The sequence below is a fragment of the Oreochromis niloticus genome, linkage group LG14, assembly GCF_001858045.2.
Source record: "Oreochromis niloticus isolate F11D_XX linkage group LG14, O_niloticus_UMD_NMBU, whole genome shotgun sequence".
Lineage (NCBI taxonomy): Eukaryota > Metazoa > Chordata > Actinopteri > Cichliformes > Cichlidae > Oreochromis > Oreochromis niloticus.
Window position 1 is genome coordinate 19,374,966 of NC_031979.2, and position 25,501 is coordinate 19,400,466.

Below are 25,501 nucleotides of genomic sequence, written 5' to 3' on the forward strand. Positions count from 1 at the left end.
GCATCAGAGGGGATGAGGACAAGAAACCAAATGCTCTCTTCAATCCACACCAGTGGACGTTTATTTTTACTGGATTACAGTCAACTGATAGCCTGAAGTAGTGAGAGAAAAGCGTATTGATGTTTCTCACACAGCTGCTTTGCTTTGCTTTCCAGCACCGGCACCAACAAACTAAGAGTTTAATCGAATGAGTCGAAGCCCGTCTGCAGTCATTCCCTTCTCAGCTGAAGGCTTCAGCTCCTCTAGTGCCTCATTGAGTTCCAAGTGGATTCAAACCAGACGCAGTCAGTCCGACTCTGGCTCTGCCAGGTACACTGTGCTGCTGTGAAATGTGCAAAATGTTTAACTCCTCCAGAGGCTGGTCGTCAAGCCCGGCTTTCATTTTTTTGCTATGGAAACCTTGAAGCAGTGCACTATAAAAAGGTTTGTGACTGAATATATTTCACCTGTTTTTGGTTTGTTTTTTTTCTTTTGCATGGCTTTGAAAACAGCCAATCAGGCAAACCTGTGGATCAACTGTCCCAAAAAAGTAAAGCTGCCATTTATTTAATGCTTTCTTATATTCAATGATTTAGGACTGAACTTAGACGATCAAGCAAGTTACAAAAACTTTAATATAAGTTCAAAAGATTACAGTAAGAAGTAACTGAAATGCATATATTAATGTGGATGTGTGCAAGTAATGATTGTTTTCATTCTATCCCATGACTGTGTATTATCATTGTTTTAATGACAATTTCAATAACAGTCAAATATGTGGCAGCATCTACAAAAAGGGAAAGAAACGCCTTATTTTAACAAGTAATGGCTGCTGATTAACCTGTGGGTTAATTTATTTATAGTGCTGTCCAAAAGTCTTGAGCCACCCCTCATTTCTTTATGTTTTGCTTCCACGGAGTCAGACTTGCTTGAATGTTTTAACATGCTCTTGAGCAATAGTGCTTTAGTCTTCCTGAAGGTCTTTCAAAGGTTTTATTTGGATATTGGCTTCTTCTTCACTAATTTTCTGTCCATCTACTGTTCACTGAAGCCTCATCAGAAATGGTCTCAATGGAAGGTCTGCTATCAAGAAGCCAATCTTAAGGGAGAGAAACCGGGAGGAAAGGCCACATTACACAGGTTTTTATTCAAATCGTCGGGCTGTATTTTAGCCAGTGGGGTTGGGATTCCTGTCAAAATTGATGGTATTATGAATGCACCATAGTATCATCAGACTGATCCACCATGCAGTTCCTTCAGCATGATATTGATCCGAAATACTCTGCTAAGAACAAAAGGCATCCAACATCCAAAGAAGAGTTTTGAAGCTCTATCAAGAAGTCTGGAGAACCTTTCCCGAAGACTAAAGAAATTACAAGAAAGCTGGTCACACGAGATATTGACTTTCAAGCTTGTTGGAACTGTACAAACTCCTTTTTTGCCTTATAAACTATACTTCAATAGGCTTACTAAAGTTTCAACAAACTGCTGCACATATTTTCCATTTTTCAAACAAAAATGAAGAAATGTGGTGTGGCTTAAAACTTTTGCTCAGAACCTCTGAATGTAGAAATGTAGGATACAAATGACTCTTCCTTTGAACCTCAATATCACTTTCTTGAATCTCTATCCCACCTGTTATTAACTTTATAAATTCACTTTCCACGAGTAAAACACATAAATTTTAACATAAGATTATTATTATTATTGGAGCCTTGTGGTGGCATTAAATTTATGTAGTATGTTGATGAAGTTTCAAATGATAGAGTTTCAAAAATGTTTTTTAAATGAGCATCTTCTAGTGTCACACACTTTGATGTACATTCTGATATGAATAATTTATTAATTCACATTGTACAGCCCACAATTAACTATCCATCCCACTCCACCAATTAAAAACAACCATTCAGCTAAAAATCCTTCACCTGTGAAAAAAATAATAAATCCATCACACAATCTCACAGTCTCTTTACACTTTCAGTGGCACAGAATTGCTCTCAAAGTGATTTATCAATATATATTTTTATCTAGTCTTATTTGTAGTTTTGGTCTTCGTTCTCTTGTTGGCAGAAGAACACCCAACCACCAACCTGCCATCTGTCCCCGCTGCTAAATACAGGTTCAGTAGAAAATGTTGGCCAAAATTTGCTCCTGTCCCAAAACTGGACCAACTTAATGTCCTTCTGCTCGGGAACCTCCAGGGTCCTCCAATCACTCAGCTCAGCCCCCAGAGTGTTTCCGTGCTACAAAGAGCAGATGAATCCTGCCTCTTTAAAGACTTCACCGGGCTTGAGTTTCAGTGAAAGGCATAGAGCAGGAGGAGAATGGTGCAAACGCCAATCACCGCGCCAAGGATCAGAGAGTCCCTTCTCTTTCGCAGGTTGATTCGCTGGATGAGGTTGTTGATAGCTGGGAAACGGTCTGAAAGAGTGTAAATTAAGGAAAAATACACAAATATGGGATATAGAAACCTCAGTAACACTATTACTGGCGACATTTCTATAAATCAGACCATTTTCTATCAAATATGTGACCACTGATTTTTGAATGTCCTATACTGATTTCACACTAGAAATCCTTTAAAGATAACTGAGTGCTTTCTTCCATTTGGTTCCCCGCACACAACACTGCACATGTGCAGCATAAAGGATACTGGCCAGAGTATTGACCTTGCTCTGTATGGATTTCAGCATGCCCCTTTGGAAGGTTATGTTCTCCTTGGTTGCCATAGCAATGCTGAAGAAAAAGAAAGATGTAGCAAGACAGATGAGTGGAGAAAAGGGACAATCCTTCATGTCTTTGCTCTTTATTAGTAATTTAAAAGTACCTCTGACTGTAGGCGAGTTGGAAAATGTAATTTTTAACTTTTCTTTTTCACTTTGGTCGTCTCCACCTAACTTCGCGGTGCTGTAAAGCCCCTGTGTCATTCACTACTGTTTCTAAACTTTTTTGTAAGCCAAATCTACAGAAAAGGATTTAAAGGGTAAAACCTAAAATTGTGATAATTCCTGCCCATTCAAACACTGCTAATAGTTGCACCATGTTACACTGAACATCATAGGATTTACAGATCATCTATTCCTCCCTCCTACATGCAGTATCTTTATGAGATGACTAGGCATCTATAAGGGCAGTACAGAAGTGCTGTGGTATTGTCCCTCTTGTTCTCAAACTTGGGCTTCGGGAATCTTCAGAGCAGCAAAGTGCAGCTGAGCAGCTGGCAGGAAAAGTTTCAGGTTCTATGTTACACAAAATAATCAATAAAAGCTACACAGCCCACCTTCAAGCACTTTGTTAAACTTTTAGTTGTAAGAAATAATCCCCAATAATCATTTCTCTTACAGTAAGCTCTTCACAGCTGTACTAAAAACGATCCACACACAGGTTCTATAAACAATAACTAAAGGCTAGATGCCAGCAGCAGTGGCTGTGAGTGGTACTGGTTTGCTTCATGCAAGGAGAGAAATTACTTTAAAAAGACATGGCATGCTGAGAGGTATAATTTTACAGCCTCCCTGGGTTGTCCATTTTAATTCTTTTAATCCACTTGGTAGAAATAAAGCAGTGCTCCGTTTAAAGATGATGTGACATCAGCCAATTATAAAAGCTTTTAGACCCATTCACACCCCTTATATATGACATAATGAATAATATACTATTTGAACATATGCCATTATATTATTAGAAAGGAAAAACATTGATTCAAGCAAAAAAATGTTCAATTATTCTAACTTTTCATTACATATAGGATTATGCTAGCATTCAGACTGGTGACAAACAGAACTAGTCACAGGGGACCAACTCCTCCCATCTCAGAGTAAAAGATCCCCAGAGGAAGCTGGTGAAAACAAAGTAAATGAAATCACCAGTTGTTTACTCTTTTGGCTGGTAAAGAAGATGAGCTGAAGGCCTGGTGCGTGTGTTTCGACTGAGCACTGAGAAACTATGACGACTGTGTTCGTCTGAATGTGTTGAGAGTGTGATGTGTGAGCACGGGTGGGTGGGGTCTTGGCATCTCCTGTGGTTTTGGAGGTTGCTGAGGGGACAGTCTGCAGTCTTGGCCTGGAGCTGTGTTTTGGGGATCATGTTTTCCTCAGTCAGGAAGAACCACTTTGCTGATACCAGCAACCTCGACTAGTCAGTGTTAACCGGCTCATGAGAATCAGAGCTGGAGGACAGAAGTGCACTCTGTGATCAGTCAGTTTTTGCTTTTTGGTGACCTAAACGAGGAATGTTAAACTGTCCAGCAAACTGGTAAATAAAACCCAAAATCACAAATTATGACAGTGCCTCTTAATGCTTTACAATATGTGCAGCACACAACGCCTCTTCTCCCTGGACTGAGGCCATTAAGATTAAACTACATCTACAAAACTTTTTGAAAGGCTAGACCTACATTTCATTATATTTAAAAAGATAACGTGTTATCCGTCATACCTGAGAGAATTCAAATTTTCATCCCCATTTTTTTCCCAACTATAACCAGAAACCAGAACAATACTCATCTTAAGAGACTTTAAATTATATTAAAAAAAGAGGCTGGCACATTATAGAGGGGAAAACAATGCTGTGTGAGCACATACTTGGCAACAAAAACCAAGAAGAAATCTCTGTTAGAACCAGACTCGGATGAATAAGGGAAAGAAGGCTTACCTTATTGTGTCATCCATCAGTCGATCTGAGCTATAGACAGTGAGAAGGAGAGAAAAACGCAGGGGAAGGGCACTGGTTAGATATTGATACAAGCACTGCAGAATAAACAAGTAATGGTAATAAACAAATGACATAAAAGCTACTTCCAGCTGCTCCCTTTTCACAAAGGTCACCCCAGTGGGTAGCTCTGCATGCTTGATTTGGCAGAATTTTTATACTTCCTGACACAAAACCAAAGGGCATGCTACAGTATGGTTTAGTCTGGACAAGCTGTTGGAAGACTGATATACTTTTTCACTTTAAAAAAAGAGTTGTGGTAGATTGTGTTAAATTAAAAAATAAAACATAAATAAACCTGCACAGTTTTGATTGTCTTTTAAGGTCTCCCCCTGTATAATCTGTGAGTCTCTGAAGCTCTTTACTGATTTGTCATTAAAATGGCAGCAAAATCCAGCAAATTGTACACTTGTGCGCCAAGTGCAACAGGTCCAATGCTGTTTGTGGGGCCGACAACAGCCAGTGTAATGGGCCCATGTAGTAGTGACTGAGTTGCACAAAAAAAGATATTAATCACATATTAATCTTTTTTTTTTTCTAATTTGTTTTGTTCATTTTCCCCTCATGGATAAATCAACTCAGATGCCCGGAGGTTAACATTCTGCATCACTGCATCACTGCATAAAAGAGGGAAAAGTGGAAGGCACTGCTACACTCCCAATCCCACACAAACCTCTTATGCTGTAACACTTGTTTTGTGTCTCAGGTTGCTCATAGGCAAAAAAGCTCTCAGCGGTTTATCTTCTAATTGCAATCAATTTGGATAATGTTCCAGAGAACTAAAGTCAACCAAACAAACAAAACTGCAGGGATTGTATTTCATAGCTCAACAATCATTCATCTTCCATTCAGCAGCTCCACATCCTCCACCTGCATGCTCAATGTGTGGTTTCCGTTAAGCTCTTAACAATGTTAAGATGAAGTAAGAGAAGGCGCTAAAAGATTTATACCTCACTTGCAAGATGCAAGATCTTCCTGATTGCAACACAGTTTTTGTGATACTCTCATTCTCTCTTGGTGGGCAAACATAAGGGAAAACCACCAAGAGCTGAAAAATGTGGCAAAAACTATAGTTCCTCTAGGTTACTGGCATACTGGATACTGGCAATTAGGGCAACTAAAGACCGTTTTGATAGCTGACTAATCTGCCAATTTTTCTTTAACTAGTAGATAATCAATTATCTTATAACTTTTATTTACGCTTCCTGTGGGCAAACCTCCCGTTCTAGGCTCCAGTACCTGACCTGCAAATATCACCCTGTTATCTTGTACTATAGCAATTTAAATATATTGACCTAGGAAACATATGAATTTACTCAGAATAAAAAGAAAAATGCACAGTTTTATTTGAATATTATTATGGAATGCTGTGAGCTAAACTCAATCTCAGATATCTGGGCACAAATTAGCAGTCCATTTCTATATCTGTGACTTGATATACTCTTTTCTGTTCCAGTTGACTTTTATTTTGCTTTGCAGTGAGTGTTTACAGGAAAGGTGGTAGAGAAAGCCAAGCCCAGACATAGCAAGGGACCTTTTTCCACTAGAGCTCCCTACAATCTGTAGTATTCAAAGGTAATATGTCTTATTTAACTTTTTGTCTTCTAGACAGCGAGTGGGCAGGACCAATTGCACTATAATGCATATATACAGTGTGGGCTGTGCATCCTTCTGTTCTTGGATCACAACTGCCCACACTGGCACCAATCTGCTTTTTTGGCACTAGTTTGTAAGATTGTAACTGGATTTGTCTGACTGAATGGAATCAGTTACAGGAGGTGAAATGATAACTGGCATATAACTTCATTATTAGTTAGATGCCAGTTACCATTTCACTTAATAAATGTATTGTGGGAGATGGTGGGTGGAGGCAGAACACTGCAATTAGGCAATTATGAAGTAGGAATAAGACTTTATAGCATAAAAAAGGTCAAAATTTATATTCTGGGATCTGAGATTTTAAAATGTATAAAAACTTGAAATGAGTATTTGGTTAATAAAATATTAAATTACTTGGTGCAAACAAACACTGTATGTCTGAAAGAGGCCAAAAAAGGCAACTTAAGAAGAATGCAATATGGACAGAGACTGCTTCAATGATGGAAGGGGGAGGTGCAACATAGAAAACGAAGCCTTTAACTGTCCTTCACCTGACACTGTTCTGCATATAAATCATGAGCTGAAGAGGAAAAAGAAAGCTCAGGATCCGCCTTGATTTATGGAGTTTTTATATGCAGAGATGAGATGTGGCAAAAGATTTATGCTTTATATCCTCCATAATCATTCTGCAGCTATAGTGGTGAGGTTGATTGTGCCATTTATGTATATTAGAATTTCTGTGGTTTCGGCTTTGAGTGGGGTTCTTTCTGTTTCCCTTGGTCAGTTGATTTCCTGCAGTCATTAAGTCACTCATTAGCTTCAAGCTAATTGCCCTTTCCATTTTGATGAATCAACCCATACTATCCACACGATCTGCTGCGATTCACAAACAAATGACCACGCAGACAGAATTCTTACTGACAATCATGTACACACTTTGGTTTCATCTGAACAGTATGTTAAAAAATGCTACATGCATTGGCAAAACCATGGCTACAAGGATTAACATAGTACTGTCCACAAGTCTTGAGCCACTCTCGTTTCTTTCTATTTTGCTTCAAAAGGGCCAGACCTTTAAAGTGGTCTCGAGCCAAAAGTTCTTCAGGCTTTCTGAAGGTCTTTCATAGTTTCTGTTTGGTTGCTTTTTCACTCATCTTCAGTCAAATCCTTGTACCTCACCCTTTTCAGAGCAATGTTTTTTTGTCTTTTAAGCCACTCAAGATAAATAGGCACCTAGCTAACCTAATATGAATCAGTGTTGTGTCTACACATAACAGTCGACTTAGCAAAGCACTTTGTTTCTAGCAACTTGTCACTAATACACATCATTTTTTCAGCTGGGTCTATGACAGATGCCAAAGATAACAAAGTTTGATACACATAAAATGGTATTTTTGCATCAACATGATGATTCCAAAGAGCTCTTAGCCAAAAACCTGGCCTATGTCAGCATGGTGTGCCTCCTCAGAGCCTGGACCACAACATTATTGATGCAGTGTGGGATCATCCTGACAGAACAGAAGAAAAGGCAGCCAACATCCAAAGAAGGGCTTTGAATGACCTCCAAGGATTACATCAAATTTTAGTTGAACAACAACAGATAATATAAACTGAACGCTCAATCATCCTGGTAAGGAAATCCCAGAAATTTGATTCTATTCATCTGGATGTAGCGTTTCTGGTAGGAGAAACATTTGTCAACGAAGCTATGGTAAGCATTTTGCTACTAAGAAGCCCCACTAAAACATTACCAACATTAAGTACCCAGAGGACAATAAGAACATGCCAGTAAACAGCTAAACACTTTCAACTCACTGAAATGAGTTTTCTTTCCCAAATAGTAAACAATCTTAATGTTGAAATTGCTTTTACAGGGAAATGGACGTGAAATGGATCATAATGGACTGCTTTGTGTGAGCTATGCAGTGAATATGGTTGAAAGACTTAAAATAAGCTGTGGTATTATCCTCATGTCATTACAAAAGTGTGAAAAAGCATAAATTAACTGACCCAAATTGGTCCACAAACACTCTTGTTGGGTAAATCTAACTAGTTCTATGGTAAGTTGTAATGTGATAGAAAGAATACGAGGCAGGCACTTTATCGTGTATCCATGGTGCAAACTTAAAAATCTGCAACAAGCTAGGCAGACTAAATGCAGGCATGTTGAAAAGGACAGAGTGGCAGAGAGAGTTAGAACACTTGTTTAAAATGCTGGGTGGAAAACCCGAAGCACATACATCTCTGTATCACTCTATCCACCACAGTTTACAATGCAGCTTCTATAACATATGACAGTTCACCATGATCAAGACCTTGCAAAAAATAAAAAAAAAGAGATATGAGCATGATATACTGGCCAATACAGTTTTAGAAGTGCCAGCCCTGGCTATTTGAGTATTTCCATTATTAAAATGGGCAATAAACTGTCCTAGTTAAATGAAAACAGGTGAACTGGACAACTGTGAAGATAATTAACCCACACAGCCTGAGCACTGTAGTTGTAAAATAGCTAACTCCCACCAAATTACTATTGTGTACTTTGCTACGTTACTGCGGTAATTTAGCAAAGTACACAATTATTCAGCAACCATGCTGGTCTTAATGATTAGCAAACAGAAACATTCACAAATTGCAGGTTCTTTGCAGCTGTTGGGATGTGGCTCATGGATCGTGCGGTTTTAATGCCCTTGTTCATTATGCTACACTAACTTCTCATTTTTTTTTATTTGTTATGAAAATACACAATTTTAAAATGTCTTGTTTGATGTGTACGTGATATTTACATGGTTTTCATTTGAAGCAAAGCACCACATGCAATTCTAATGAGCTTGACAAACAGAGCCTATACATTTGGAAACAGACAGACTATAGAGTCCACATGGAAAGAAAATGATGAGTTTTGACAGTATTTACTGAAATAAAGACTCAGAGAGTATCTTAAAGCTTAATAACTCAACTTTGTGAGTGACAAGAAAAGCATCCAGAGAATCATCACTGTATTTCTTTGTGAGTTTGAACTATAAGTCCTTATGTGTCCACTACCATTAAAGCTGTTGCAGCATGAACGTTTAATGGACTTACCCCTCCCTCCCTCTTGTTTATTTATGAAGACTAACCTCTATGGTGGAGAGAAATGGAAAAACAGATGTACAAGGATGGAAAGAAGCAATGATGTGGCGAAATAACGGATCAGCAGCATTTATAGTGGCTTTAATAACTAAATGGCATCCAGTTACACTTGTCAAACACTATTATAAACTAAAGCTAAAGCAATGAGTATCAGTGACAGAACTGAAAACAGCTTTGAGCTCTAATATGTAGAAACATCTGACTGCTGTGGAACCATATTTGAAAACTAGTGAAAGCTACGTTAAAGTTACATTGTATAAAACCTTACCACTAGATGTCAGTAGATTATAGACTGCATTCAACTTCATTCAAGTTTTTTTTCTTACCCTTCCAATTCAAGTGCATAATCCTAGCTATAGTCACCGCTGTAGTCAACCAAGAGAGATCAAAAACATTAAATTTAGACTGTACCCAATAATAGTTGTGGCCAGTCAGTGTGTTTCAACCACTGTTTGTGTGTTAAAAAACAAACAAACAAACAAACAAACAAACAAATAAATAATAGTCTTTCACTATTTGGTTTGCTATCCTGTCTTTAAGTCTGACATCATTAGCCGTTTCTGGGTCTAAACTCCACTTCAGGTCCCAAAGTCAAACGAATGCTACAGCATCACTGAGAGTTACAAACTGTCTAAATTCTTTGATCTTAAATAAAATGACTAGTGTGGCTGTTCTACCAGGTGTAACAATTAAATTTAACATCCAGGCATCCACGAAAACAGAATTAATGAAGTTTAACGGAGTTCGAAGTTAGCAGAGAGTTCGCTCGCTAGTTTCCATCTAAAGATGCTATACCATGTTCTGACTGAGGGATATCTGAGAAATTAAAATGTACAGTTCTGCTATCACTTCTGACATAAACAAAGACAGAAAACTAAACAGCAGTGACATTTGTAGGGTTACTGAAGTTGGGCACGCTGGTATATAATGATGTGCTACATTGTGGCTAGCTACACAGCTATGGTTAGCATAATATAAAAATGGTAAAGCTGAAGGATGAACGCTAACTTTTTTCAAGTCGATAAAAGTTAACCTGAGGTTTCCCGATGGTTAGGGATAAATGCAATTGCATGGCAGGATGCTGTAAATGGACCAAACTTAGGTCAGGAGAACAACTGAAATAATCCATCCACAATACTGTTGTATTGGCTAGGCTGTAGTTACATCGTAAGGTTTTTACAAAACCAAGCTTTAAAATGAACAGTGTTAATAAAAACCGAGAGAGGCCGACAGTGATCACTTAATAAAAGCAGAGCAGTTTGGAACCTGGAAGCAGGGTTCATACGTCATCACTTAACAACTAGATATGGTTAAGAAAGTTTAAGCAGTTGCTCTGTTTATATGCCAGATGACAAGCTTACGTAACCATTTACTCTGGAGGAGGCTGTAAATCTTTGTGAAAAGAATCCGATACAAGTCATGGAGTCCAAGAAGCTCACTTCTTCCTGAGGACAGCAATACTGAGGTGAGATGCTGAGGATACATTGAACTTTTCTGTCAGTAAGCACTGCTATTAGTTACTGTTATCCACTCTTAGCTGGCATTAATGAAACTTTTTTTAAGTGGATCTAACATTACTCATAACTCAAATTATATCCTTACATGAGAGCAAATATGAGAGTTAATTCATTGAGTCTCAAACTGTTCATCAGAGAGAAAATGTGATTTATAAGACACTGAAGCCTAACGTTAGCTGGCATAATAACTTCTAACCAGCTACTGTTGTTAAAACCGGCTCATTGTTAGCTGCTGAAAATAAATAATTGCAACAATATGTAGAACACATGAACATGTTTACACACATTTTCATGTGTTAGAGGCCTGACTTCAGTTTAGGTGATGAATCTTGAGGTGAGGAGAAAAAGGATGACATTTTTTTTTTTAAGATGCTTGCCACATTTTCTCTTTTTTTTAATATTTTCACTTCTATGGTAAAGGGGACCCCTTCTCTGATGATAAAACATAGGTATGTATCTTCATATCTTGAGTCTGAAGGTGCAGTCATGAAATAAATAAAAGGTGATCACTGATATCTGTTTCAGTAGGTTCTCTTAAGAAACAATAGAGATTTGCAGGCATTTCACTCACTGCAGTAGTTTGTAGATTAACTGCAAGAGAGTTGTTTTATAGGCTGCAAATTGATTAGTCTTAGCTGACCAGTTTGGCAGCCTCAAGCCATCATTTGCCAATTTATAACTGGTTCAAACACAGTCATTACACAAGGCCTCCTACTTCCTACTTAAATTTTCCACACTAAATTATTGGGGCAGCATGATGAAGCAAAAAAAGCTGAATAAATTAAAACAGATCATGTAGCTTTACATAAAAGAGATCTCATTATTCATGCTACTTTTCTATAAAAGTCAACTTTGATAAGAGATCATCACAGACTGTGGCAGGAATCAGGAAAGGAAGATTTTCACTCAAATCTCTCATCTTTATTGGGTATCTGTGGATAACAGTAATACTCACCAACACATTACATCTCTTTTCTCTCTTTTCCCCTTCCTGTTTTATGGCTTTAATAGGATCAATCAAGCGTAACTCAATCCTCATCTCCAGTATCCACTTTCCCTCCCATCTATGCCAATGGTAAGGGGAAGCCCTATAGATAGTATGGGCTGTAGTTTAATAACATAATTTAATTAACAATATCCTAATCAAATGTAAGTCACAGGCAAAACAGCATGACTGCTGAGAAAGCATCTCAAGATAGTAATGTTTAGCAGAATGTGTCTTTTGTTTTTTTTAAATAATCTTAACTTTGAAATAATTTATCTTGCATATTGAGTTAAGCTGTTTGGAGCCACTGTGAATAAATAATATTCATAGAAATATGTTCTTCGACCCACTCAAGCACTGAAAGCATTAACTTGTCTCCCTCGTGTGCCAAAATAAGCACACCTAAGTATTCACTGACCAGCCATGAAATTGAAGCCATCTCCATATTATTATGTAGCTATTATGTCACCGGAGCACTGTCTAGCACTGGGATGCTGTTAAAGCATCCATTGTGTTATGTGGGTTGTATGATATATCCACTGAGCAGCTTCTGTGGTGTGGTAAGATACACTGTTCTCTGTGGGACGCCACCACCATCAGGGGGTTGCTCGGTGTCCAATAACATGGGCAGTAATGTGTTAGATTAGCATCCATATGAATGCTAGGACCAAATGTTTCCCACCTGAACAATTCATGGTAATGAAATGTTAAGTTATACAGTTCAACAGTACCTATGTGATTCTTGAAAACCACTGAACTTACACAGGCTGAATTTTACTGCAATTAACCAGCAAATAGTCCACTTAAAATGCCCTATTGGGTGTTTTGTGAACGCTAGAATACCTCTCCTCATTTTTTATTCTGTTTAACTCAGCAATACCTTTGATTATATCCTTGAGCTCTAACAAATGTGTTGAATCCATTTCCTTCCTCTCAATTATTTACATCCATTTCTTTTGGCCTGCAGTCCTCTTCTTCTTCGTCTTTATTTGCACATTGCTGTATATCTTGACATGTTGCTGCCACCTCTAGCTCAGTAAAGAAGAGTCACAGCATTTGCAGCACCGCATTCGTCCATAACTCAGAAGTACATGTGTGCCCTTTTGGACAACACAAAAGAATTGGGGGAACACAAAGAAAAAAATAGACACAGCACACCGACCAGTCACGGCAGATGGCCGTCCTCCCTGAGCCTGGTTCTGCTGGAGGTTCTTCCTGTTAAAAGGAGTTTTTCCTTCTCACTGTCGCCAAACAGCTTGATCATAGGGGTCATATGATTGTTGGGGTTTTCTTTGTTGTATTATTGTAGGGTCTAGCTTACAATATAAAGTGCCTTGAGGTGACTGTTGTTGTAATTTGGCACTGTATTAAATAAAACTGACTTGAAAAATGGAACTGAATAGGCCTCCAGAATCACAACCCAGGTGAGAGATGAGGGAGCCCGGAACACTTTCACAGCAGTATTAAATTTACTGATACTGTTTATCAGTACTATTAAATAGGTGCTATAAAGACATACCGTCAAAAAACAAACAAACAAACAAAAAACACAGAGACATATGGTACACCCTAGGCCACTTCCACTTCCAGCAGAGCTTTGACAACATTCCATTGGTAGACTAGGGACATTGAGTCTGAATGGACCATGTTCAGCACCTCCATTGCTGAACCTGCTGCACAGAGCTGTGGCCGCAAGGTAGTTTGTGTCTGACATGGGTGTAACCCCCAAACCAAATGGTCGACACTGAAGGTGAAGAGTGTCATCGAGCTAAAGAGGGAGTCCTATCTAGCTTGGTTAGCCTGTGGGACTTTGGAGGCAGCCGATAGTTACCAACAGGCCAAGCAGAACACATCTCGGGCAGTGCCTGAAGCAAAAACTGGGCTGTGGGAGGAGATTGGAGAGGCCATGGAAAAAGACTTTTTGACTGCCTCGAATGGTTTCCAGAAAACAGTCAGTCGACTCAGGAGAGGAAAGTGGTGGTCTACCTGCACTGTGTATAGTGCGGGTGGAGCGCTGCTGACTTTAACTAAGAATATTGTTGGACGGTGGAAGATCTTTGCCAATCCAAAGGTCTTATTGGCAAACTGGGGTGGTTGTTCCCATCTTTAAAAAGGGGGACCAGAGGTTGTGCTCCAACTATAGGGTGATCACACTCCTCAGCCTCCCAAAGCCTATGTCAGGGTGTTGGAAAGTAGAGTATCTGAGGTTCAACTAACAGATGGTTAGTCGAACCTCGGGATACAGGAGGAACAATGTGGTTTTTGTCCCAAATAACTGCCCTGGTCACGGAACACTGGACCAGCTCTTTATCCTCTTGAGAATGTGTTTTGTGGACTTGGAGAAGCCATACCATCTGAGTATTCTGTGGGAAATGCTTCGGGAGTATGCGTGGTCTGACCCGTTGCTAAGACCCATTCAATCCCACAGAAACTGTTGAAAAAGCTTTGTCCGCATAGCCAGCAATAAGTCGGACTCGTTCCCAGTGGGTTTTGGACTTTGCCAGTGCTGCCCTTTGTCACAGATTCTGTTCATTTTTAATGGACAGACGATTAAGGCATAGCCAAGTGGCAGAAGGCTTCCATATGGGCGGTCTCAGACTCTCGTCTCTGCTTTTTGTTGATTACGTGGTTCGTGCTTCATCGGGTGGTGGATTCCAGCATACACTGGAGCAGTTTGCAGCCGAGTATGAAGCGACGGGAATGAGAATCAGCACCTCCAAGTTTTTCGCCATGGTCGTCAGCTAGAAAAAGATGGAGTGCCCACTCCAGGTCGGGGATGCGTTATTGTCCCACGGAAGAGTTTAAATATTTCAAGGTCTTGTTTAGGAGTGATGGGCAAGGGGAGTGGGAGACTCAAAGCGAAAAAGCAAAGATCTCAATTTACTGGTCGTCCGACGTCCCTACCCTCAACTATTGTCAAGAGCCTTGGGTAGTGACCAAAAGAATGAGATTCTGGATGCTAGCGGCGCAACTGAGCTTTCTCATATTCATATCCAGGACACGTTGGACAGATAATATCTCTCGGCTGGCCTGGGAATCTCTTGGTGTTTCCTCAAACAAGCTGGAGGAGGTGGCTAGATTAACATTTAAGATACCTGTTTAATACAATTTAATGTTGTTGAAACAGGAGCGTTACTGACCTCTCAAAAACAAACAAACAAACAAACAAACAAAACAAAAAACAGTGGACTGCTTCTTGAAAAGTGTTGTTTAGTGTTGTTACTGCTGCTAACTACTTTAGTGGCTATTGGCTGTGAGCCTGGAGGAGGCAAAGATGGCACTGATGTTACTAATACGACTAGGGCGATCGTGGCTCAAGAGTTGGGAGTTCGCCTTGTAATCGGAAGGTTGCCGGTTCGAGCCCCGGCTCGGACAGTCTCAGTCATTGTGTCCTTGGGCAAGACACTTCACCCGTTGCCTACTGGTGATGGTCAGAGGGCCCGGTGGCGCCAGTGTCCGGCAGCCTCGCCTCTGTCAGTGCGCCCCAGGGTGGCTGTGGCTACAATGTAGCTTGCCATCACCAGTGTGTGAATGTGTGCGTGAATGGGTGAATGACTGGATATGTAAAGCGCTTTGGGGTCCTTAGGGACTAGTAAAGCGCTATATAAATACAGGCCATTTACCAGACCATTTAATACTGTTTCAATTGAATTTCTAATCTTTCATTAATTTTTAGTATCAATTACCATGTTGTTATCTTTTTTTCCCCCCAATCTAATGTACACAAGCTAGGAATGTGGTTTTAATGCAACCAAATCCATCCACTGTCATGCTTCCACCCATCCCTAGTTAGGTTGCTTCGTGTTAGTTACTAATTTAAATTAGTAAATTAGCAAATTTATATTTAACTGCACATATAGTAAAAGTGTTACTGCTTTATTTCAAAGACATAAAAAAATCCATAAAATGCTATGGGATTAAAGTTATTTAACTAGACCGCACCGTATTTTAAAGGGTCATTACATAAACATCAATTTCAGTATATAAATATTAGCCATGTATTGTGGGAGCAGGTAAAGCCTGTTAGAAAATGAATGGAGAGGTCTTTGAGAGCGAATAATTGCGGCATTATTCCTTTGAGAACTTGATATGGGAAACAAATGCAAATACTAATCAGTCACACTGCTATGTATTGGCCATGTAAATAGCTCTGTGGTAAATTTGTGTTTTGTTTCTTTGTGTGGGTGTGTTTGTGTGTGTGTGTCCTGCTGCTATCCAATTTTACTTTCCATGCAGTGTGCATCTAACACCTCTGGCACAAACACAGGGAAACGCATAAAAAAAGAACCACATGCTGTTCTGCAGGGGTTGAGAGTCAGCCAAAAGATTGCGGGATGCTAAGGTTGCTAGAGATCAGGATTTGATCTTCTATGTCATGCATGCTCATATAAGACCTTAAGTTATGAATTAACAGAAGAACTTCACATCTGCTATGAAGTAAACGCATGAAGAGAACAAATGAATGTGTCAGAAAAAGACATGTTTTTATTTGTTTTTCCCAAATCGTGGACCTGCGCCATCAAGGTTATTCCAGCTTGCTTTCCTAAAAGAAAAATCGGACTATTCCACATTTAGGGTGGCAACCTTATTCTACTTTTAACTGCTATGGTTAAATGATACAAATGCTTTGGGAACTTACTTTCTCAGATGCTCATGCTCCTTTAGGAACAGCTCTGTTCTTCTGTTGTTGACCCCAGAACCGCTCTTGTATGTCCTAAAAAGGCAGGCAGATACACTCGTGAATAATACTTTTTTTTTTTTTTTTAAATGAATGGTAATTTTCAACATTTAGGCAATGTCAGAATTACTTGTGTGTCAAAAACAAGTTCTCAAAGTGTAGATAAGAAATAAATCTAAAATGATAGCCCAAGTTAACAGGCGACAGCCTTGATCCCAATTCTCGTCTCTGTAACTTTGCATACATCAGAATCAGAAGTCAATCAAACAGGAGCAATCTGTAAGGCTGCCAATGTAATTTTCACAAGCAGATTGCCACAGGGTACCAAAGGCTGGCTAACTTTCAAAGTGAGGTGACGTTCCGTGTTTTATCCTGCAGATCTCACTCTTCCCACTAAAACACAGCATATACAAGGAATATAAAAATGTAAAGGCCTTGTTCCTTAAACTGCACATTAGCAATGTGATAACATCGTTAAAGGTGTTAATCGCTTTACTGGTATGGTAGCGCTTTACTAATTCACACAAACTGCTAATATTTGTAGCATATGTGGCTATTGCATACAGTGATTACGTAATGATTATTTAATCAGAAAAGCCAGACAGAGAAGGTAAGCATTTTTAAACATAAAATGTTGATGCTTTGAGGAACATTTTTGTACGACTTGATTGTCTTTCATGGCTCTTTTTGTGTTTCTAACCCATTCTTTCTTTTTAACACTGCATCAAATAACTCATTTCCTTTTTGTGTTTTCACACCAAGGATGTCACCCTTGCAATAATAATTCTTCAGACTAAATATTGAGTTTCCATAAAACTATAGGCCATGATTAGTCAACTGCCCACGTAGGTCTGAGTCTGAGAAACTGCAGGGAAATTTAAAAATAATGATTCCTTAAATGTGTCATTTTTGTCAGACCTTTTGAATTAAAGCTGCTGCAGTGAACAAAGCAAAATTCAAAGAACTGTGTTCCTAACAAAAAAAAAAAAAAAAAAAAAAAAAAAAAGGAGAAAAAAGAGATTTTTTATGGTTGATGAAGAAACAGAAAAGGAACAGTGTTCTCCTCGACTGAGCAGTCAGAAGTGATGAATGGGCGTTGCACCACTCACAAAGTAAACACAACAAACCCATTCTTTTCTGTTTGATGAATCTCTAGCTATCAGCAGCCCTGAACTGCTGACTCCCATGTCTTCTTGGTTTCTGGTCATTTAACCCTGCCCCACCCTCTCGTCGAGCAGGGGAGGAGGAAGGCTATGAGCACATATAGTACACCAGAGTGACTGCCTTGAGCCCAATCTGACCACCCTAGCAACTGGGCTGATGCTTCTGTGGGACCAGAATTCTTTGTACTGACAGACCAATTCATCACTCCGGCGAGGCTTTTTAAAAGGGCACCAATGTAAATCACAGAAAACTGTCATTTTTGTTGCTGACATTTAAAAATCAAAGCAGGAGAAGAAGGGTTGTTACATCTGAGCTCAGCTCTGCAGCGTGCTATTACTATGAATGTGGTGTGTGTGCTTCAGTAGTCTGTAAGCACAATGCAAGTTATTGATATGGTGTTTGATAAATGCCTTACTGTTTCATTTGAGTGCTTGTATCAATTAGATAGTTTGGACTCCTTCTTGTTACCAGTATGGACATGGAAAACATATTCTGAAAAGTGTGCTGGTCCATTTACTTCACAACCAAGAGCTCTACTGCCCTCTACCTGACAAAAGAGAAAATGCTTAGCTGCATCACTGTATTAATGTCATGATATTTTACACATTTCTGTACTGACCCTAAAATTGTATTTTATGAAAGCATCTTGTAACTACGTTAGTGTTCAGATAGGCCAAGGCTTAAACTGTGCTGCCAAGAAGACAACGTAAAAACACAAAGCCCATAATTCTGTGATCAGGAAATTGTTTTTGCTGTTTTCGACAACAGAATTTTGTCATATATTTTCAAGTCACATCTTATTGCTTTCTGTCTATTATTTGCCAGTATTGATACTTAGGATCATTCAGATGAGGAGTGGTCTCTTTGATTAAAAGTCATTTTCCGGTTGCTAGGCAATAAGTTGGCACATCATGCTAGAAAACTGTATGAAAATGCATCTTTTGCACTTAAAAGATCAGACAAAAGTGCTTTTAAAGTGGTGACAAAGCAGAACAAATATTAAAGTGGAAAAAACCCCAAATAAAAACAAATGGCCAAAAAAAAAAAAAGCTCCACCAATGTCATATGTAATGAAGTGGCTCCTAATATAAAGAGATACATTTGCGTCCTTAAAAAAATATTACTTTCAGTGATTTCAAATGTAATGAAAACCCTGATTAATACTTTATTAAGTAAAAACTCATACTTTATTTGATAACCTCTCCCGTCCTCTGTTAAAACACAGAGAGAATAAAATCATGCATTTGACTGCTCCTTTACTGCTGCTGGTGGTTAAGGCATCATTTTCTAGCAGTGTCTGATTCACCAGAATATCTGTCATTCCATCGGTATTTTACCTTCTTCTTGTGCTGGACTCAAGACACACTCGAGGCTCCAATGACTTGATACAGCATCTCGTGACACAAATTGGTATTACACAAAAGTCTACTTAGTATCCTGTATGCTATCCGTAGTTTCATAATTTCGAATCAGTTTCAAAAACTGCAGGCAACGCTGTTTAATCTGTTGTTTTTTCACATTCAGGTCATTCTGAAAGAATGTAAACTATTTTAAATTTATAGTAAGCTCCTTAAGAGCTTTATAAATTACTTATTGAATACTAATTTTGTATATTTATATATAGTTAAGTGAGTGTATTCCTATTGAACATGTATGCCTGCCTGCAAGACGCCTCTGCATGAGAACTCTTCTCTCTGTACTCTAGATGGACAGGGAAGGATCAATAAGAATCCTGCAGTGCTCACTGTTTGCCATCATCAGTGCCTTCACAGATCAATAAGCCACTGCAAAAAGAAGACTCTTGGTCTAGGGAGACCTTCGTTTCAATAAATTCCCTCAAACTGTGCAAATCTGAAGGGAGGACGCACTTCCTCAATGCAAGGCCAAAGAAAGCACGAATCTTCTATTTGTTCAAGAACATGCCAAATGGAAGTGAAGTTTCAATTATTCCTCTCAGGAATAAGGTCTATGACATAAGACCTTGACCGTTTTTATTGCTTGGCACCCTTTCAGATCAAAACACAAGAAAGCATGCGTGTATAGGATCTTATCATTTACTATAATATAATAAACAACAACAACAACATTAATAACAATAATAATTAATTAATAAATAAAAACATTCCCATGCTGCTATAAAAGCTAAATGAAATTAGAAGGTGCTGTGACTGAGTACTCACTCAATGTCTTTCCTGACAGACCCTAGAAGGTCTTCCCTTTCCCGGATGGCCAAAAAGTTGCCTTTGGTTTTGTGGAATTCATGTGTGTAGTCCTTCGAGGAAAATAAATACAAAAAATTTTAAAAAAGGAATACAGGAAAGACAGAGAAACAAACAAGTGGTAAGCGGGACAAAACTGAACCACTAAGACTCAGTATGTGCTTTAGAAAGTAGTTCTTGTGCTCTTCATTGAGTTCAGTAACTATAACTGAGAAGTGGCTATGAAAGAAAATGATTTCATTTAAATACAAAAAAAACAAAGTATAGAAGACAGACAGGAAAAAAGGAACAAGACAGCAAACCTGTAGGATGTCCCTGTGCCTCTGGAGCGTGTGCATGAGAGCAGCGTTGAGAGCAGCTGCGCCCGGAGCGTTGGTGTACTCCGCCATCTTGTCATTCACTGCAGTCAGCTGAGAGAGAGAAGGAAACAGAGTGGATGGATGGATGGACACGAAGGACGAGGCATATATCAATTTCTGTTCTTATTATATTCTTTTTGCCGTCCTTTTCCACTGACCTGAGACAATTTACTTACTTTGGCTAGCAACTGTTCAATCTCCACTGACATGGTGTCAAACATCCTGTCCTGGGTAGAGTTGTTTAGCAGAGGTGTGGTGTCTGACCTGAAAGGAAAAATAAGATGGGAGAATATTAAGAATTTTTATTTAAAGCAGTTTATTGTAATTGTAATTGGTTTTTAACTCACATTAAAAAAAAATCTTTTAATGTTTTCTTGTGTTTAATGGACAAGAAATGTGCTTTATTTCATAGCAGAAATTACACATTCATCAAATAAAGAATTTAAAGCTGTTAGTAAAAAATAAATAACTGTAATCAACCTGAATTAAGTAATCAAGCTTTTTTTCTTGATTGGTAATGTTTCAAAAGTCTACTTGGTCTCAAAATCCTTAAGGTCTGCGATAAAGAAACATGTAGTTTTTGTGTTAGAATATTCCATTCAAGCTACTTTAGGGGTGGCTGTAGCTTAGGAGAGCAGGTCATCCACTGATCTGAAGGTTGGTGGTTCGATCCCTGGCTCCGCCAGTCTGCATGCAAAATATCCTTGAGCAAGATACTAAACAAATTTGCTCTCCGTTGCATCCATCAGAGTATAGGTGAGTGATTAGTAGACAGAAAGTAATTAGGCATAGAGAAAAGTGCTTGGTGAATGGGTGAATGAGGCATGCTGTATAAAGCGCTTTGAGTGCTTTTGGAGACTTAATCCTTTTTTTTTTTTGCTGATTAACAAATATGCATTTTGACTATTACAATTCAGGCTAGATATGCAAACTCTGAATGACGGATATAATTAAAAAATAATAAAATTTTGACTACTAACCCATTTTCAACTCCAATAAAATAAAACAAAAACAAAAACATTCAGTTTAAGGGTTGGAACCAATCTCTGCTTTCATTATATCTTTATATCTTTTCACTATATCTTTGTTTATAAGAATAATATTAAATATGTGATTAAATATGACAACAATAAAATACAATAAATACATCTTTACATTTGATAAAGATTTATTGCTAGAAGAATATTAATTGTTTCAGCTTTTTAGTAGTTATTAACTCTGCAGTTGAGTGAGAAGCCTTAATCTTACGTGTCTCCTCGACGTCCATCTCTGGAGCTGCTGTAGCTGGTGCATAATTTACTGAAAGAGACCAACTTCAGGTCAAGTTCGTTCTCCAACTGTCTGGCCTGCTTTCGCAGATCTGTAACAGAAGCACACAACCCAGTAAAATACTTAAAAATAACTAAAATACCATCGATTAAGTATTACCCCAGAGTAGAAAATAGATGGTAGATAGATAGATGGTCCATTCAACTTTCTTGTAATGCTATTTTCTTAATTAGCAACTTAACATGAAGACAACTTGACTCTACTGCTCAGCTGTGATGTCTATTTTGTCTGTTGCTGACAGTGCAGAGAGTGTGTAGTAGAGTATGAGAGCTATGCAGAACAAAATTTCACCATGACAAGATTTTCAAAACGGAAAATCTTTTTGTGCATCTTCTATTAAAAATATTTTATATCAGATATCCAAAAAATGTAACACCGAAACCTATACAGAGGAATAACTTATGTTAAACAATTTCTAGCCACTTTGTTTAATACACACATCCAAATGCTCATTAAAGCAAATATCATAATAATAAGAATCAGAATCAGAATCGTGTTTATTGGTCAAGTATATGTGCAAACACATACAAGAAATTTGGTTCCAGTAGATGGTGACTTTCAGACAATCAAATAGCAGCAATTCAATGCATTTAGGTGTATAGGCATAGTCAAGTCAAGACATAGTCAAATCAAGACATAGTCAAGACAACCTGTTGTTCAAAGTGTCAAGAAAGGTTATTTGTGTGACTTGAATGTGGCATGGTTGTTGATGGCAGATAGGGTGGTCTGAGTATTTCACAAACTCAGACTCAGGATTTTTCCCACATGACCATTTCTAGGGGTTACAGAAAATGGTCCAAAAAACATAAAATATCAACATAAAATATCAAGTGAGCAACAATTCCCTGGCAGACAATGCCTTGTTGAAGACAGAGGAGAATGGGCAGACTGCTTCAAGTTGACAGGAAGGCAACAAGAACTACTTAAATAGAAAAAAACCACTTGTAACAACCAAGGTATGGAGAAGAACATCACTGAATGCAATATACATCAAACCTTAAAGCAGATAACCTACAGCACACTGGGTGTCATTTCTGACAGCTAAGGACAAAACAGGGTAGTAAGATTACAGTTCACAGGTTCACCAAAGATGGACAGTAGAAGATTGGAAAAACGTTGCCTGGTACATGTGTCTTAATTTCTGCTGCAACATTAAAATAGCAGGATCCTAAAAAAACAGGAAAACATGGCTCCATTCGGCCTTGAATCAACAGCTCAACCTGATGGTGATGTTGTAATGGTGTGCTGGCTATTACCAGGTCCCTTATCTCCAACTGAGCATCAATTAAATGCAGCAGCCTACTAGAGTCTTGTTGTTGACCATATCCATCCCTTTATAACCACAGTTTTGATGGCTGTTTCCAGCAGTACAACACACCATTCCACAAACCTCAAATCACCTTAAACTGGTTTCCTGAACATGATAATGACTTTACTGTGCTCAAATGGCTACCACTAGCTCCAGATCTCAATAGAGCATTTTTGGGATGTAGTGGTACAGGAGATTCACAAATTGGCGCCAACTGTGTAATGTTTTCATGCCAATATAGACAAAAGTCTCTGAGAAATGTTTCCAGCACCTTGCAGAATATATGCCATGAAGAATTAAAATAATTCTGAAGGCAAACGCGGGTCCAACACGGTACTACGAAGGTGAAATGTCCCATGAGCAATTTAGTTGTTTTAGTTGTGACTTATCCAGGGAGTACCCCGCCTCTAATCCAGTGACAACTGATACAACTGATACAGTTCTCCAAAAGTTGAATCTGTTCATCTGGACGCTACGTCCAGATGAACAGATTCAACTTTTGGAAATTTACTTTCCTGGATGATTGAGAATGCATCAAAACTGATACAGTTGTCACTGGATGGGGGGGGGGGTTTAAAAAAATATGCCATTTCTTTTTCTGCATCAAACATCAACAACAAAAAATTCCTGTGCTGACGAAAGCTAAAGCAACAGGACCGTTATAGCAACAAAGCTCATTGTCTTAACACTACATTAACCAAGGGGGGGAAAAATATGAAAACGCTATCTGCTCACTGCCGACAATTAACGAAGCAGCTGACACACTCGATGCGCCAGGCTGATAAGCCGTTTAGATCAACGACACGGCTTAAAGCGCATAAGGAACAGCGTTAACTTAACTTACACCGCGACTAGTTCGCTAGCTTGTTGGGAGCTAACTTGTTATTGTAGTGGCATGTATGTTTTTAAACCATGTTTCTTAGAGCCAGACGTGGTGTGACAGGGGCAAATTAATTGCTGATATTATGAAAACGGTAAAAACTGCTGTTATAATACTGTTTGCTGTAAACTGGTTCAATTGTTGCCTTACCTTCCCAGTACGTGCTGCTTCCTATTCCTGCCATCTTTGTTGTTCTGCGACGTCACCAAAATCCGGGTACTGTCACGTGTCAGCAGAAGACGTACAGGACGTGCCGCACGACCTCATCAGCCAATCAGCTACAACACAGCGTCACCTAGAGACCATTTAGATATTATTTAAGTGGCATTCTTCTAGGGTAGCAGCCTGGGCCGAGTAAGACCCAACTTTAAACTGCCGCCATCTGCTAGCACCAATGACTGTAGAAAACATCGGTTATTGCAATAACACGTATTTTTATTTTGGGGTGGAGGAGGGGGGTGACAAATTGAAACTTTACTGATAAATTCTCCAAGTAAAAAAATACCAGGGTCCAAAAATGTCATATGACAACCTAATTGGCTTACGGGTGTTGACGTCACATATATTTAGAATCTTACAAAAAATGTGATCCTTTCATCTTTTGATCCTTAAATCCATAAATAGGAGTGAAAAGCAACGACCTTTAGTTCGTTAATCGCAGCAGAAAAAAGACTCACAAAGGATCACCTCTACACGGCTGGCGTCTCCTGTAACCCTAAGGTACGTTTTGTTTCTTGTTTCTGTTCTTCTTGTAGTTATTGTCCTCAGGTGAGGTTTGAAATTGGGACTTTTTTTTTTTAATGTGTCGTTATTGTAAAAAAAAAATACTATGTGAAGCTAAACTATTAGCTTGACGGTTAATGCAATGCTACGATTTACAAGAAAACTATCAGCGGATAGTTTACGTGCCATTGGTCTACATTCTTCTAGGTAGCAGCCTGGGCAGAGTAAGACCCATCTTTAAACTGCCGCCATCTGCCAGCACCAATGACTGTAGAAAACGTTAATTATTGCAATAACACTATTTTTATTTTGGGGGGGGACGAGGGGGGTGACAGAGGTTGAAACTTACTGATAAATTCTCATAGTAAACAACATACCAGGGTCCACAAATGTAATGGGATGTTGACATCACATATATTTAGAATCTTACAATCTTTTGATCTTTTGATCTCTAAATCCATGAATAGGGGTGAAAAGCGGTGACTTTCGGCTCACCTCTGCAGTGCTGCCGTCTCCTGTGTATCCCTGCACGGTCCTAAGCTGTTTTCTTTCTTGTTTCTGTTGTTCTTGTAGTTTTTGTCCTCAGATGAGGTTTGAAGTGTCTGTGTTGTGCAGCTGGTCTGGTCTGTCTCTAGACAGTCCAGGCTGCACCCACCAGTAAATGGTGGAGGCTCACAAGGACATACTCAACACACAAGTTTCTGGCTTTCTGAAGTCCTCTGCACGAGGGTTTCTCCGACGAGGGCAGGGCAGTGAGGCACAGCCCCCGTCCCCCGGTGACCCTGCTAGGCCCACCTTCTTAGGGAAACCCTCTGCAGAGGAGCCGAGAGAGCCAGGAACTTGTGAGTTGTGTACGTCCACTCAGGTATCATTCATACTTGCTATGTAGGCACTTCCTGTCAGAAGGAGAAGGCACAG

At 39.0% G+C, this 25,501-nt stretch overlaps 1 protein-coding gene across 3 annotated transcripts; it reads right to left on the reverse strand.

The window, feature by feature from the left end:
- Positions 1-845: 845 nt before the first annotated feature.
- On the reverse strand, positions 846-24,165 carry gosr1 (golgi SNAP receptor complex member 1). 3 transcript variants are annotated; one of them, XM_019345244.2, is made up of 9 exons: positions 24,011-24,165; positions 21,591-21,702; positions 20,519-20,606; positions 20,286-20,393; positions 19,945-20,036; positions 16,562-16,636; positions 4,633-4,662; positions 2,633-2,715; positions 916-2,400 (listed from the first exon to the last, which is right to left on the reverse strand). In XM_019345244.2, the coding sequence occupies exons 1-9, from the start codon at positions 24,042-24,044 to the stop codon at positions 2,276-2,278; spliced, it is 747 nt and encodes a 248-aa protein (XP_019200789.1). In that variant the 5' UTR covers positions 24,045-24,165; the 3' UTR covers positions 916-2,275. The 3 variants fall into 3 exon arrangements, with proteins under 3 accessions (XP_019200790.1, XP_019200789.1, XP_025754064.1); XM_019345245.2 differs by lacking the exon at positions 2,633-2,715 and having other exon boundaries at positions 846-2,400; XM_025898279.1 differs by lacking the exons at positions 916-2,400; positions 2,633-2,715; positions 4,633-4,662 and adding an exon at positions 15,557-16,482.
- Between the last annotated feature and the right edge of the window lie 1,336 nt (positions 24,166-25,501).

Coding starts and splice junctions, on each gene's coding strand:
- gosr1 (XM_019345244.2), bottom strand. CDS start 24,044: ATGGCAGGAATAGGAAGCAGCACGTACTGGGAAG. Junction 16,637..19,944: donor TCTGTCAGGAAAGACATTGA/GTGAGTACTCAG, acceptor CTGCCTTTTTAG/GACATACAAGAGCGGTTCTG. Junction 2,716..4,632: donor CTGATGGATGACACAATAAG/GTAAGCCTTCTT, acceptor CTTTTTCTTCAG/CATTGCTATGGCAACCAAGG.